The sequence below is a fragment of the Haematobia irritans genome, chromosome 3 (assembly GCF_050003625.1).
Source record: "Haematobia irritans isolate KBUSLIRL chromosome 3, ASM5000362v1, whole genome shotgun sequence".
Taxonomy (NCBI): Eukaryota; Metazoa; Arthropoda; class Insecta; order Diptera; family Muscidae; genus Haematobia; species Haematobia irritans.
Window position 1 is genome coordinate 160010546 of NC_134399.1, and position 17419 is coordinate 160027964.

Here is a 17419-nt window from a genome sequence, read left to right on the forward strand (position 1 = left end):
TTGGGCATCTCACCTCTTAAGGTGTGATACGAATTCAGTGTTTTAATAAATAAAACAAGCATATAGAGCAGTAAATTCGGCCGGGCCGAATTTTAAATACCCACCACCATGAATCAAGCATAATAGTTTACTATAAAAACTCTTCGTCGTAGTGTGTTACATTGTAATATATAGAATTGTAGGTGGTTTGATGACAAATCTTCTCCCAAACGAGCCAGCTCCCGAAGACAAACTTTAAAGATTCTACCTATGAAGACCAGATAAGATTCTGGATTTGTGAGAACCAATTTTGTTTGAGTTTTAGAGAATATATAAACATATTGTGTATATGTTGAAATTACGCCTTGATTTAAAATCTTAAATCTGTAGATTTTTCCGCATTTATTTAAATACGATGAGTAGTTGGCAACCCTGTGAGAGATCGGACGTGTATTTAGCAATTGTCTACAGCAGTCGAATTTAATAAACAAATTTTGATATTTCAAATCCAATTCGTCGGATATAATTTCAAGAACCATATTATTTCCAACAAACTTTTTCGGAGGAAATAGAAATATGGCCGGGAAAAAGCGACGAAGTTTAATAATAAATAAAATATTTTGTGGGCAATGTAAAATGGAAGTTATGGAGAGTGACAGCTCAATTCAGTGCGACAGCTGTGAGAGAACGTACCACGCGCAGTGTACGCAAAAAGATAAAAGAGAATTTGAAGAACTAATAAAAGACAATTCGATCGATTATGTTTGTCACATGTGTAACAAAACAAAATATGAAAATGACTTATCAGAAATTAAGAGAAAAGTAAATCAATTGGATGACATTATGGTATCTCTTAAGCATATGTCATCGCAGTATGATGAAATTTTAAAGGGAATAAAAACAAACACGAAAAAAATTGAGAAACTAGAAAAAGAAAATAAATTACTTAAAGAAGAATTAGCAGAAACGAAATCTTCAGTGAAATATTTAAATGATGTTCGAGTGCAAAACAATTGCATTATAAGAGGTATAATGTCAAAAGAGACTGCAGTAAATACTGTTCTCAATATCGCAGAAAAAATTGGTTCTTCAACAACTGAAAAAGAAATAGAAGATGCGTATTTCATAGGCAAAGGAAACGAAGTGCAACAACGCAAAACTATTGTTGTGAAATTTTCCAACCAGAAGAACAAAAAACATTTTATGGAGAAGAAAAATAAACTTAAAGATTGTGAAGAATTGAAAAATGTTTACATCAATGACTATTTGTCTAAGGAAACGCAAGAACTTTTTAATTATGCGAGATCTACCAAATCAGTTGGATATCAATTTGTATACTACAAAGGAAGTAACGTGTTTGTGAAGAAACATGATAAATCCAATCAAATCCTCATTAAAACAAAGGAGGATGTTGATAAACTGTTAAAGAAATCAACCGTAGAAGGAATGCGACGTTCCAGAGTAATTGTGCCTGCTGATGATAGTTCCAGTGAAGATGATGATAATGCAGATGAAGGAGTCATGTAATAGCAAAGCTGTTTTTGAATCAAATCTACATTTTTATTTGATTGATTTTTGTCACTCATTCACAATATGTATTTTTCTGATATAGAATGTTTTAATGAAATGTATAAAAAATTAAATTATAACTTTATCAATATATTATCCATTAACACAAGAAGTGTTTCATCGTTGTTGAAATTTAATAGATTTAAATCTGAATTAAATAAGTTTAGGGAATTACCGAAAATTCTAGCAATTCAAGAGTCTTGGTTTGATGAAAATGTTACTAGGCTATATAATATTGCTGGTTATTCAGCGATACACTGTTGCCGAAGCGATGGTTATGGAGGAGCATCTGTATACGTATCTGAAGTGTTGAAATATGAAGTTCTGTATAAAAAAAGCGAGTACTTTGTAGATGTGATAGTTGTTTCATTCCCGGAAATCAAATTTGGTGGCAAGCAACTTCATCTTATTAATATATACAGGTCTCAAAAATGTAATTTAATTACTTTTCTCAAAAGTATTGAAATTATACTACAGAAGTTTTCTTGGGGTGAGTGTCTATTTGTTGGAGATTTCAATATAGATATTAAAAGTGAATCGACGCATTCCATTGCCCTGAAGAATATATTTGCCGAATATAATTTGAATTCTCTACACAATATGGTTACTAGACCAAGTAGCAAATCCTCCATAGATGGTGTTTTTGGGAATTTACAAAACTTTGTACAGATTTGTTCTATTGAAAATGGTCTGACGGATCATAATTATATTAATTGTATACTACGCACAGAGAAGACCTGGGATATAAGAATTGAAAAAGAATTAAGCATTGTGGATTATGACATGGTTGGAAGATATTTGGACGAAAATCTGGAAATGAATTTAAGCATTTGTGACCCAGCGGAACAATGTAATGATTTTGTGGAGTGTTTTAAAAATGCAATATCGTTTGGTACGAAAATGCGTAATTACAAAACCGACATTCGCAAAGAAATAACACCCTGGATGACAGAAAACTTAATGGCTTTAATAAGATATAAACAAAAATTGATAAAAAGAAGAAAAAAGTGCAAACAAAAACAAGATTTAAATGACCAAATTTCAAGATTAAGTAAAATTGTAAAACATTCCAAAAAATATTTAATTGATCAATTTTATAAGAAGTCAATAAGAAACTGTAATGGTGATACGAAAAAGATATGGCGTTTCTTAAACCAAGAAATGGGTAGCAAATCAAATATAAACTATGGTCTTAAAGATGTAAATGGGGAGTTACTGTCTAGTGATTCCGAGAAAGCAAATGCCTTTAATCAATTCTTTGATGAGACGATACATATTATTCGCAATAACATTCCAGTACATCCAGATGATAACATTAACAATTTTGGTACTCTTTGGCTCTCTCAAACAATATTTAACTTGAATAAAATTGATAATAGTGCTTTAGAAAATATCTTAGAAAATATGCCTCTAAACAAAGGCTCTGGTCATGATGGCATTACAGTTAAGTCATTATTAATCAGAAAGCGTTTAACAACAATATTTTTAACAAGAATTTTTAATAGCATTATACAAAATTCGATATATCCAGATAAATTAAAGATACATAAAATTATCCCGATTCCTAAGAGCACTTCCTCGCAAGACATCGCATTGTTTCGCCCGATTTCAATGCTATCAAATATTAGCAAAATCTTTGAGAAATTAATTTACAACCAAATCTCTGATTATTTGGAAAAGAATCAAATGATGTTTAGAAGGCAGTATGGATTTCAAAAAGGTATTGGAACTGACACAGCATTAATAAACGTTATAAACGATATATGTAACGGTTTGGATAAAGGATATAGTGGTGTTGCGGCCGTATTCTTCGATTTAAGTAAAGCCTTTGATCTTGTTGATCACAGGATACTTTTAAGCAAATTGAGATTCTATGGCATACAAACCCCTACTATAAAATTATTGGAGAGCTACTTATGTAATAGAAAGCAATGTGTTAATATTGGGCAAAGCAATAGCAATTTTAAACAAATAGTTTGTGGCGTCCCACAAGGCAGTGTGTTAGGTCCACTGCTGTTTAAAATTTATATAAATGATCTGCAAAATCTTGATTTAAAGGGCAAAATTTACATGTATGCGGATGATATTTGCATTTTATATTATTACAAACATCCTTCAGTTTTGAAAACTGAGATTGAATACGATGCTTCACTAATATGCGAGTTCATACGGTTGAATAAGCTAACTCTCAACGCAGCTAAAACACAGTTCATACGGTTTAGACCGCATGCATTAAAAAAAGATGAGGATATGTTTATTTATGTTGATGGCAACCCTATTTTTGAACAAAAAATTGTAAAGTATCTTGGTGCATGTCTGCAGTATAATCTTAATTGGGACACACACATAGAAAAACTGAAAGAAAAAGTATGTAGAGCAACAGGAGTATTAAGGAAATTCAAACACAAATTATCAGCAGATACTAAGTTGCGATTATACCAAGCCCTAATCCACAGTCATTTTCTTTATGCACCAACAATCTATGGTCACAAGAAGAGTAATGCTTTAAAATCGTTACAATCAGCGCAGAATAAAGCCTTGAAAATTGTTTTTAACTTACCAAATGATTTTTCTACATTAAACATATTCAAAAACTACGCAACCAATATACTTCCTATAAAAGGTATATATCAAAATCACATATTGATTTATATGTTTAAAGCTGTGACAAATAATGGATTTTCGCTTGTACAATTTAAAAGAAACAGAAATCAACACAACATCAACACAAGACAAGAGGATAATTTAATATCTGTTAGATGCAGAACAGAGCTAACAAAACAAAGGATTGAATACGCGGGACCTCAAGAATATAATGCACTACCACAAACTCTAAAAATAATTGCTAGAATTTCGGTATTCAAATCTTCATTGAAAAAATATATACTAGGAAAAATTGAAACACTAATTTAATATCAATCATTACACATTTTTTATTGTCAAGTTGAATTTTAATATAATTTTAATATGAATTTATTTTTGAATTAATTATGAGAAGTAATTGATAATACGATAGATATATGTTTTTGCCAACTAGTCTCTATATAAGCCTACTCGGCGCAGAGACTTCTATTATATTGTAAACATATTTAATGGAATAAAATAAATTTAAAAAAAAAAAAAAAAAAAAAAAAATCTGGAACTTTTACTTTCAGTTTGAAGCAATTTTCATGATCAGTGCGCCTGCTATACCCTGAAAGAAGTGTTTTCTTTTTTGAGAAACGTAATTTTAGACAAGCAAAGTTTTCTTTTGACACACATTTTAGAGACAATCGTTGAATAAACGAAAACACTTTATAAGAAAAAGAAATTTCGTTTGTCTAAAATTTTATTATAGATTACTAATTTCCAGCAAATTGGATAAAAACAGCAAATTGGAAATAAAGCCGGGAGATCGGTGTATATGGCGGCTATACCAAAACATGGACCGATAGGCACCATTTGCTACTCACATATTTGCGATCTTAAAATACCTCCAGATTTTCAATTTCAAACAAATCGGCCAGAAAATATAGTCTCTAGACGCCCAAGAAGTAAAAATCGAGAGATCAGTCTATATGGGGGTTATACCAAAAAATGGACCGATATACCTCAATTTCGGCACTCTTAAATCCCTCTAGATTTCGAAGTTCAGGCAAATCATGTAATAAATACAGTTTATTGTAGCTCAAGAATTTCAGGCAAAGCGGATGGTAAATATAGTTTCTAGAAGCCCAAGAAGCAAAATGGGAGATCGGTCTATATGGGGGTTATACCAAAAAATGGACCGATGGGCACCATTTTCGGCACACCTTTTTATGGTCCCAAAAGAACTCTACATTTTCAATTTCAGGAAAATTGGATAGAAAATATAGTTTCTAGAAGCCCAAGAAGCAAAATCGGGAAATCAGTCTCTATGGGGGCTATATCAAAACATGGACCGATGAGCACCATTTTCGGCACACATTTTTATGGTCCTCAAATACCTCTAGATTTCCAATTTCAGGCAAATCGGATGGTAAATATAGTTTCTAGAAGCCCTAACAGCAAAATCGGGATATCGGTCTATATGGGGGCTATACAAAAACATAGACCGATGAGAACCATTTTTGGCACACCTTTTTATGGTCCTCAAATAGCTCTATATTTTCAATTTCAGGCAAATTGAATAAAAACTACGGATTCTAGAAGCCCAAGACTCCAAATCGGGAGGTTGGTTTATATGGGGGCTATATCAAAACATGGACCGATGCGGACCATTTTTGGCACACCTATTTATGGTCCTCAAATAGCTCTATATTTTCAATTTCAGGCAAATTGGATAAAAACTACGGATTCTAGAAGCCCAAGACTCCAAATCGGGAGGTTGGTTTATATGGAGGCTATATCAAGACATGGACCGATGCGGACCACTTTCGACACACCTCTTTATAGTCCCACAATACCTCTAGATTTCCAATTTCAGGCAAATCGGATAGTAAATACAGATTCTAGAAGCCCAAGAAGCAAAATCGGGAGATCGGTCTATTTTGGGGCTATACCAAAAAATGGACCGATACGGACCATTTGCGACACACCTTTTTGTGGTCCTAAAATACCTCTAGCTTTTCAATTTCAGGCAAATCGGATGGAAAAAATTTTCAATTTCAGGCAAATTGGATAAAAACTACGGTTTTTATAAGCCCAAGACCCCAAATCGGAAAATCGGTTTATATGGGGACTAGAGCGACCGCCACTTATATGGGGCAAAAAAAAAATGTCGGAATTTTTTTCGCCTTAACCCCACAAAACGAATTCCCTTTCCAGATATTGGGATAGCCAAAATTTGAGCCCGATTAAACGACGTTAACACGTGCCGCTCGTCTCTAAAAATTTGAAAAAAACGAATGTTTTGGCCAAAAAGTTGACGTATTGAGCCATAACTCGAGAACGGTAAATAATAAAAACACGCACGATATCACAAACGATATCTTATTTTGTCCTTAAAAATTTATGTTATGAACAAAATTGTTGTAACTCTGAGTCAAACCGAGTTACGCCAGCCTTTAGCTTCGAAAACGCGACCTGGTGCCACTATGAGCATTCGCCTTAACCCCACAAAACAAATCCACTTTCCAGATATTGGGATAGCCAAAATTTGAGCCCGATTAAATATATTTTTTTTTTTTAATTTAAAGACGTACCATTGAATCCCTTGGAGAGTCCTTGGAGAGTCTAACCTATATCTCACAAGTACGTTATTATATTTCACTCAGGAGAGATAAACAATTTTGATTCTATTCCGTATAGGGTAGCAGGGCCGGCCGCAGAGCGGCACCTTTTCCTCGTTCGATTTTTTTTTTTTGAAATTTGAAAACGTACCATTTGAGAAATAAACAATTTTGATTTTATTCCGTATAAGTTATCAGGTCCTTACGAATACCCTGAAAACGATTAGCAAAAGCCACGTTACAACACTCGATTTTTTAAAATGCTTAATTCCTAGATATCTCGTGCACTTTTAATCAGTATTCTACCAATACAAGATCCTGGATCCAAGATCATGACTATATTCCTCATTTTTGGGGGACTTGGAGGCACGCCACTTATCGAAGAAGAAACGATTTTTGATATCGTAGCACACATTTTAGATCACAAAAGTTTCGCTGGGTTACTTATTGCAAACCTACTTCAAAAGCCTTAATGTTCTCTCCTATCAAGCTGACTGATTGATATGGCTCTCATTTTCAAAGCGCTTGAAGTAAGTACGCTCACATTTCATATCGAATGTAAACTTTAAACTGAAAATATTCTAGGGGCTCGTGCTATGTGACCAACATTTACCATCGATAAGTAGTAGCAATTGCTGCTGCAATAAAAAAAAACACACGACAACAATGATTGTCGAAGGCAAATTGCTTCAGCTAACCCGATTAACCATTTGGTCAGTGGCTGAACAACCCAACCAGCCTGATCATCATCATAATCATTATTGGACCGAGGGTAATGGATATTGACTGCAATTCATTCGACCATCCATTCATTCATTCATCTGGCTGGCTGACTGTCCGTCTGTGTGTCTGTCGACCTCTCTATACCACCTCGTATTCCATGTGATATAATCATAGTTTCAGACCCTAAAGCCAGGGGTTGAATGAAAAGTTGGAGTGTGACTAGCATTTCTGAGGTACGCAGCACACTTCGTGAAGTTTATGAGAATGCGAGTGCAAGTATTATTTGTTTAGTGTTGTTGTTGTTGCTGTTGTTTAAACAATTGTTTTTGAATGTCGCTTATTTCTCAATTTCGATTGCATGGTTGACATGCATTGTCGAGTCAATCATCGAAAACAGTCGGTGTTCTAGTTCAGCGCCACAAACAAGAAATTTGAATTTCGAAATTCACAAGTTGACCGCATGTGCCATACGATAATTACAATGATAAGTGCTTACCTACCTTACTTACGCGACATTAGTAATTACCCAAGATGGCTGTCTTGTTGTTTTTAAATGGACCAGTATTATGAAGTGCATTGGTATTGGAACTTTTTGGTTTTTACATTGGAATTTTGTCAATATGTTATGTTCATATGATGACATATGGGGAGCAAATAGGAAATGATTAATGTCGGCAGGAGTCGACCACACAATATCAAAAACCAACCTAATTGAATAAGTGAATGGCAGTTTATTTAGGCTAGAACCGATAATTTAGGGATTGCAAAAATAATCGGATTATGGAACCACAATAAAATCCTGCAGGCAGAAGTGCGTACCATAACGTAATGTCTCATATGGCTCGAAAATAACAAGAGGCCACAAAACGTGAAAATTTTCACAGATTTCCAGAAAACAAGTAACAGAATAGCAGACAATCCAGTTCGATCGCGTACCATATTAGAATCTCGGTTGCCAGTCGTGCCAAAATTTATAAACATTGTTATCTTAAAGTTTTTTATCAATTTCTTTTTTTGTTGCTATGAAAAGAAATCTTCTTATTTGATATTAAAAGTTTATTTTAAATTTGTCAACATTGTATTTCTATAGAAAATTTTGCCAAAATTTTATTTTTATAGAAAATTTTGTCAACATTTTATTTTTATAGAAAATTTTGTCAAAATTTTATTTCCATAGAAAATTTTGTCAAAATTTTATTTCTGTAAAATAGTTTGTCAAAAATGTTTTTCTATAGAAAATTTTGTCGAAATTTTATTTCTATAGAAAATTTTGTCAAAATTTTATTTCTATAGAAAATTTTGTCAAAATTGTATATCTATAGAAAATTTTGTCAAAATTTTATATCTATAGAAAATTTTGTCGAAATTTTATTTCTCTAGAAAATTTTGTCAAGATTTTATTTCTATAGAGAATTTTGTTAAAAATTTATTTCTATAGAAAATTTTGTCAACATTTCATTTCTATAAAAATTTTTGTCAACATTTTATTTCTATAGAAAATTGTATCAAAATTTTATTTCTATAGAAAATTGTGTCAAAATTTTATTTCTATAGAAAATTGTGTCAAAATTTTATTTCTATCGAAAATTTTGTCAAAATTTTATTTCTATAGAAAATTTTGACAAAATTTTATTTCTATAGAAACTTTTGTCAAACTTTTATTTCTATAGAAAATTTTGTCAAAATTTTAGTTCTATAGAAAATTTTGTGAAAATTTTATTTGTATAGAAAATTTTGTCAACATTTCATTTCTAGAGAAAATTTTGTGAAAATTTTATTTCTATAAAAATTTTATTTCTATAGAAAATATTGTCAAAATTTTAGAAAATTTTGTCAGCATTTCATTTCTAGAGAAAATTTTGTAAACATTTTATTTCTATAGCAAATTTTGTCAAACTTTATTTCTATAGACAATTTTGTCTTAATTTTATTTCTATAGCAAATTTTGTCAAAATTCTGTTTTTATAGAAAATATTGTCAAAATTTTATTTCTACAGACAATTTTGTCAAAATTTTATTTCAATAGAAAATTTTGTAAAATTTTACTTCTATAAAGAATTCTGTCTATAGAAAAATTTGCCAAATTTTATTTCACTGTGGTTGGTTTTTGATTTCAGCTTAAAACCATGCATTGACTAAACTACAAATGTAGCTTAACCAACAGAGAAAAAGAATATTTGTCAAATTTATTTGGGCAAATCCCTATAGACTGCAAGATGGTTGGACGGACCCATGTTTCGGAATTACCACATTCCTCATGAGCATACTCTACTTGCAGCAAAACTATCAACCAATTATCAGAATAAATTCTATAAAAATTGTTATGTTAAAGTTTTTGCTCAATTTTTTTTTGTTACTATAAAAAAATTCTTCTTATTTAATATTAAAAGTTTATTTTTAATTTTGAGAAAATTTTATTTCTATAGAAAATGTTCTCAAGATTTTATTTCTATAGAGAATTATGTCAAAATTTTATTTCTATAGAAAATTTTGTCAAAATTTTATTTCTATAGAAAATTTTGTCAAAATTTTATTTCTATAGAAAATTTTGTCAAAATTTTATTTCAATAGAAAATTTTGTCACAATTTTATTTCTATAGAAAATTTTGTCAACATTTTATTTCTATTGAAAATTTTGTCACAATTTAATTTCGATACAAATTTTGTCAATTTTTTTTATAGAAAATTTTTTCAAAATTTTATTTCTATGGAAAATTTTGTCAAAATTTTATTTCTATAGAAAATTTTGTCAAAATTTTATTTCTATAGAAAATTTTGTCAAAATTTTATTTCTATATAAAACTTTGACCAAATTTTATTTGCATAGAAAATTTTGTCAAAATTTTATTTGCATAGAAAATTTTGTCCAAATTTTATTTGCATAGAAAATTTTGTCAACATTTTATTTCTTTAGAAAATTTTGTCAAGATTGTATTTCTATAGAGAATTTTGTCAAAATTTTATTTCTATAGAGATTTTTTTCAAAATTTTACTTCTATAGAAAATTTTGTCAACATTTTATTTCTATTGAAAATTTTGTCGCAATTTTATTTCTATCGAAAATTTTGTCACAATTTTATTTCTATACAAATTTTGTCAATTTTTTTTATAGAAAATTTTGTCAAAATTTTATTTCTATAGAAAATTTTGTCAAAATTTGATTTTTAATGGAAAATTTTGTCAGAATGTAATTTCTGTAGAAAATTTTGTCACAATTTTATTTCTATAGAAAATTTCGTAAAATTTTTATTTTGTCAAAATTTTATTTCTATAGAAGATTTTGTTGAAATTTTATTTCTATAGAAAATGTTGTCAAAATTTTATTTCTATAGAATTTTTTTTCAACATTTTATTTCTATTGAAAAATGCGCCAAAATGTTATTTTTATAGAAAATTTTGTCAAAAAAATATTTCTAAGAATTATTTTTAAAATTTTATTTCTATAGAGAATTTTGTCAAAATTTTATTTCATTTGTATTGTTTTGTTATTGTTGGTTTTGTTCTTTAAGCATTGTTGTTGTTTTTTATTGCAGCTTAAAACCATACATTGACTAAACTACAAGTGTAGCTTAACCAACAGAGGAAAAGAATGTTTGTCAAATTTATTTGGGCAAAGCCCTAAAGACTGCAAGATGGTTGGATGGACGCACGTTTCGGAATTACCACATTCCTCATCAGCATCCTCTACTTGCAGCAAAACTATCAACCAATTATCAGAATAAATTCAGGCAGTTTATTAAACCCAACAAAAACCACACTTGAACCCTCCGAAAAAAGGTTTTACATTGATAGCCCGCTTATGGCGAAATAAATTCGAAACAAACATATCTCTTTTCCTATGCCACTGTCAAATCATCGATTTAAATTCACTTGGCTGGGTTTATTTTGAGCGTGCCTCCTCTTTTCCCATTTGTTTTGTTTGACAAAAATTTCTATAGAAATAAAATTTGACAACATTTACTATAGAAATAAAATTTGACTAAATTTTCTATAGAAATAAAATTTTGACAAAATTGTCTATAGAAATAAAATTTTGACAAAATTCTCTATAGAAATAAAATTTTGACAAAATTTTCTATAGAAATAATATTTTGACAAAATTTTCTATAGAAAATGTTGTCAAAATTGTATTTCTATAAAAAATTTTGTCAAAATTTTATTTCTATAGAAAATTTTGTCAAAATATTATTTCTATAGAAAATTTTGTCAAAATTTTATTTCTATAGAGAATTTTGTCAAAATTTTATTTCTATAGACAATTTTGTTAAAATTTTATTTCTATAGAAAATTTAGTCAAATTTTATTTCTATAGAAATTTTTGTCAAAATTTTATTTCTATAGGAACTTTTGTCAAAATTTTATTTCCATAGAAAACTTTATCAAAATGTTATTTCTATAGAAATTTTTTTCAAAATTTTATTTCTATAGAAAATGTTGTCAAAATTTTATTTCTATAGAAAATTGTATCAACATCTTATTTCTACAGAAAATGTTGTTAAAATTTTAACTCTATAGAAAATTTTGTGAAAATTTTATTTGTATAGAAAATTTTGTCAACATTTCATTTCTAGAGAACATTTTGTCAAAATTTTATTTCTATAAAAATTTTATTTCTATAAAAATTTTATTTCTATATAAAATATTGTCAAAATTTTAGAAAATTTTGTCAACATTTCATTTCTAGAGAAAATTTTGTCAAAATTTTATTTCTATAGAGAATTTTGTCAAAATTTAATTTCTATAGAAAATTTTATCAAATTTTTTTTCTATAGAAAATTTTGTCAAAATTTTATTTCTATAGAAAATTTTGTCAAAATTTTATTTCTATAGAAAATTTTGTCAAAATTTTATTTCTATAGAATATTTTGTCAAAATTTTATTTCTGTAGAATATTTTGTCAAATTTTTATTTCTCTAGAAAATTGTGTCAAAATTTTATTTCTAAAGAAAATTTTGTCAAAATTTTATTTCCATAGAAAATTTTGACAAAATTTTATTTCTATAGAAAATTTTGTCCAAATTTTATCTCTATAGAAAATTTTGTCCAAATTTTATTTCTATAGAACATTTTGTCAGCTGCAGAAGATGGTGTATATAGGGCGCGTTTTGAGGACGGTTATACCTTGGAACACTATTCAATGCGCTGGCTTTACTAGGCAATTTGTTAACCATATATGAGTAGAGGAAATTCGGAACCTAACCCAGCTTGGAAGCTTGGATTGGAGTCGTCTTTAATTGAAGGTAAGGCTAGGTTCTGGACCATCTTAGAAGCTTGGACGGGAAACATCTTCAATCCGAGGTTAGATTAGGTTTTAGAGCATTACAACAATTCTTTGAACGAATTGAAGTCCACTTTGTCCATTATAGGTCCATTGTTATTCTTCAGGGAAGTTTTTCCAACTTCTTTCTGAAGTGGTCTTCTTTAAAGTCGCTCATTATCTTCCAATTTTCCGTCTTCGTTAAAGTTACTTAAAATATACAACCAGAGGCCCTGATGACGGCGAGTATGTTCCTTAAGCTACACTCCCGCAAATCGTTGAGATCCCCAAAGAATAAGAAGCCCAGGATCTTATTTCTTCTAAAGGATAATGCTTGACACTGGGACAGGAAATGCTACGACTTTTTCGTAACTTCTGGGTCCAGACACGATCGACAACTGTCACCATCTTTCAACCAAATTTTTACGATATGTTCCCCCAGTGTTCTCAATTCCGGTCTGTTCATGGTCAATAAAATTTCACAATTCCATCTTGGTTCGATCGCAATTTCCCGAAGAAACCAAACGTCTTTGCCATAGTTCATCATATTTGACATGAATCCTGAAAAGATATGAAGACAAAGCAGGAAAAACGACAAAGAATTTATTCGTTTCGAGAGCTGCCTCCTCATTTCCAATTATTTCACAGTGCCCAGGTACCAAACACAGAGTTACATTATACTGTTCAGTGAGAACCCTGAGCTATATTTTCATTTGCCATTAACAAAATGTCTAGTTTTTGGAAAAATTGCAATTAATTTTTTCTTTGAGTGTATGATGGCAATAAAAATTACTTCAAATTACATCGAAAATTAAACTTTATCGAAGCGTTCATAAAAAATTAATATATCGATCTGATTTTCTGAAAATTCATAGAAATTTTCATTTGCCATTAACACAAAGGAAATGTAACGCCCAGTTCTCGGTAACTTTTCAATTAATAATTTCGAAACTTCTTTGCAATTTCATTTGCTTACATAATTAATAGACCACAAATTGTTCTTAATTTACTGAACGCTTTTTTATGGATGAATGGATTATTGGTGCGCCGCACAGCGCCGGTGGTGACTGTGACTTTTAATGAAGTCAAACCACCAGGCCGGATGCTTTAAAGTGTGGGAGTCGGTTTTGGTTCGGCGCTCATGTTTCGGCCGATGTGGTATCAATTATGCTTACACTCTCTTTGGATTCATGCGTTACGCTTTTATGACAATAGGCTTGAACGAAGTTACACGACACATCCATTGCCACTGTATGCGGGTGATTTGGTTGAGAGAGTGAGAGAGAGACAATATTGTTTCCCCTCCCACCCTATATTCTCACCATGACCCTAAAGCTTTTTGTGATATTTTAATTGGAAGTTGATTAATGACCCGTTATTATAAATTTGTCTTATGATGTTTATGTGTGTGTGTTTTGGTAAGAGAGCAGTGGTGTGGGAGAGGTATTTCTTTCTTCCTATGCTGATATTGTTGTTGGTGTTGTTTTGCTTTGATGTATGTTGACAATGTTGGTGGGCTTGTTACTCACACTGATTAATAATCGAAATTAATCAATCACAAGCTTCGTGTTATATGTCATTATATTAATTAGAAGAAAACAATTTTTCACATTTTTCGCATACCAGTCCAATGAAGTGATGGCATAAATTTCAACAATAATTTTACAATAAATAATATACACTCAAAAAAAATATTTGTTTCTATAGAAACATGCGCTTGTCGTATATTTCTATAGAAAAATTTTATTTCTATAGAACATTTTGTAAAATTTTTATTTCTATAGAACATTTTGTCAATATTTTATTTCTATTAAATATTTTGTCAAAATTTTATTTCTATAAAATAGTTTGTCAAAATTGTTTTTCTATAGAAACGTTTGTTAAAATTTTATTTCTATACAAAATGTTGTCAAAATTTTATTTTTAAGAAAATTTTGTCAAAAAAATATTTCTATAGGATTTTTTTTTTTAATTTTATTTCTATAAAATAGTTTGTCAAAATTTTATTTCTATAGAAAATTTTGTCAACATTTTATTTTTGTTGTTTTTGATTTCAGCTTAAAACCATACATTGACTAAACTACAAGTGTAGCTTAACCAACAGAGGAAAAGTATGTTTGTCAAATTTATTTGGGCAAAGACCAATAGACTGCAAGATGGTTGGATGTACAGCTGTTTCGGAATTACCACATTCCTCTACTTGCAGCAAAACTATCAACCAATTATCAGAATAAATTCAGGTAAATCACAAATTTTATATCTATAAAATAGTTTGTCAAAAATGTTTTTCTATAGAAAATTTTGTCAAAATTTTATTTCTATAGAAACATGCGCTTATCGTATATTTCTATAGAAAATTTTGTCAAATTTTTATTTCTTTAGAACATTTTGTCAAAAGATGAATTGTATGATGAATTCAGCAGGTGATAGCTCACTCTAAGAAGAATTTCGTCAAGGTGGTCTCAAATCAGTTGCTGTACCAGAAACCATTGATGCTGTGCGTCAATTGATATTGCAAGATCGTCATGTGACTTATCGTGAGATTGAGGTACCCTTGGGCATTAATGGGGCATTAAAACTGAAGCAATATTAAGGAAACTTCGCAAACGTTTATTTATGATTTATAGCTCGATATATATGTATTAGAAGCTTAGGAAAATTAGAGTCATTTTTACAACTTTTCGACTAAGCAGTGGCGATTTTACAAGGAAAATGTTGGTATTTTGACCGTTTTTGTCGAAATCAGAAAAACATATATATGGGAGCTATATCTAAATTTGAACTGATTTTAACCAAATATGGTACACTTGACTACACTACTAATTGTACTCCCTGTGCAAAATTTCAACCAAATTGGGATAAAACTCTGGCTTCTGGGACCGTATTAGTCCATATCGGGCGAAAGATATATATGGGAGCTATATCTAAATTTGAACCGATTTCAATAAAATCCGGCACACTTGACTATAGTACTAATTGTTCTTCTTGTGCAAAATTTTAAGCAAATTAAGGTAAAACTCTGGCTTCTGGGGTCATATAAGTCCATATCGGTCGAAAGATATATATGGGAGCTATATCTAAATCTGAACCGATTTCTTCCAAAATCAATAGGGTTCTATTCTGAGCCAAAACACATACTTGTGCCAAAGTTGAAGTCGATTGGACTAAAACTGCGACCTAGACTTTGATTACAAAAATGTGTTCATGGACAGGCGGACAGACGGACAGGGCTTTATCGACTCAGGAGCCCACCCTGAGCATTTTTGCCTAAGACACCATGTGACTATCTCGCCTCCTTCTGGGTGTTGCAAGCATATGCACTAACTTATAATACCCTGTCCCACAGTGTGGCGCAGGGTACACAAATTAAAAAACGATTTCCGCTACCGTGACTCGATACGGGTTAACAGTCGTCTCAGCACATTACACCCACGGCGGAGTTGCCATAACAACGTCGAACGATTATTTTAAGATTTTTCATGGCCAAAGAAGAACGAATGCCGTTCATGAAATCGTGTACGCCCGTGGATGAAATCGTGAACGCTTGTGGATGAAATCGTGAACATTCCGTTTTGATTTTTTGTGAACGTTTCCGTTTCATTTTGACAACGTCTGTTCATGATTGTGAACGCAATATTTTGTATTAGTGTACGTCGAATATTGCATGAACAGTTAACTGTCAAAAAGATTTGTTCTCGTTGGATCTCACACAATTTGTCCATCGATAAAAAAAAATCGTGTCGGTTGGTCCAAGATGAGCCAAATCCAATAAAAGTTGCTCGTGCAGGAAGCACTTTCCAGCAAATGGACGCCAGTTTTTGTCGGGAAGATTGGACTTGAGCATTTCTGAGTGCATTTTTGGGCACTCAAAACATCGATTTGATTTTTGGCATCGAATGACTTCGTTGTATAAAATGAAAGATAAACGATTTTCGACACCTGTAGAAGCGGTTGATGCGTTCAGAATGCATGTTTTGGAGATACCTCATTCAGAGTGGAAAAGTGCTTCGACAAGCGATTTTCGATGATTAATATTTGTTTTTGTTCCCTAATCCCGAAATGTAAGAGGTAACCCTCACAAATATCACCGTACAATCTTCAATAGTGGAGCTATTATCCTCAAATTTTGCACAGAATTTTGTTTTGTTTTCAAGCTTGTCAAGCTGGCCTCAAATTTTAAAAAGTTTTTTTTTTTTGTTTAGAAGCAGGTCAAACTCGCATAGCCCATCTGCGAGTTTGATCGGTCCAGTTTTCGATAAAGCTTCGAACAGCCGGATCTTCCGATATGACTTATCGATTAGTATAAAATTTAAAATTCAATGTTTAGGGCCCGTACGCCAAAGGTGGTGTGTCTCGATCAATAATCTGGTATAGATAGCACTCATATAGACCGATGTCCCAGTTTGTCAGATGCCGCAATCTTCGTCCAATTTCCTGAAATATAAAGTAAAGTTTTGGTTTATTCTAACAACTACACACCGTTGTGCAATTTTTAGTATGACCGCCTTGCATACACCAGGTCGTGGGTTCGAGTCCTGCTTCGACCGAACACCAAAAAATTTTTCAGCGGTGGATTATCCCACCTCAGTAATGCTGGTGACATTTCTGAGTGTTTCAAAGCTTCTCTAAGTGGTTTCACTGCAATGTGGAACGCCGTTCGGATTCGGCTATATTTAAAAAGGAGCTTAACATGGTATCGGGC

General features: G+C 31.1%; 1 protein-coding gene across 1 annotated transcript; it reads left to right on the forward strand.

Moving 5' to 3' along the window:
• The first annotated feature begins 420 nt into the window (after window positions 1-420).
• LOC142230776 (uncharacterized) lies at window positions 421-1660 on the forward strand. The gene has a single exon (XM_075301404.1). It carries the CDS (start codon window positions 556-558, stop codon window positions 1504-1506), a length of 951 nt encoding a protein of 316 aa, XP_075157519.1. The 5' UTR covers window positions 421-555; the 3' UTR covers window positions 1507-1660.
• Window positions 1661-17419: the final 15759 nt, after the last annotated feature.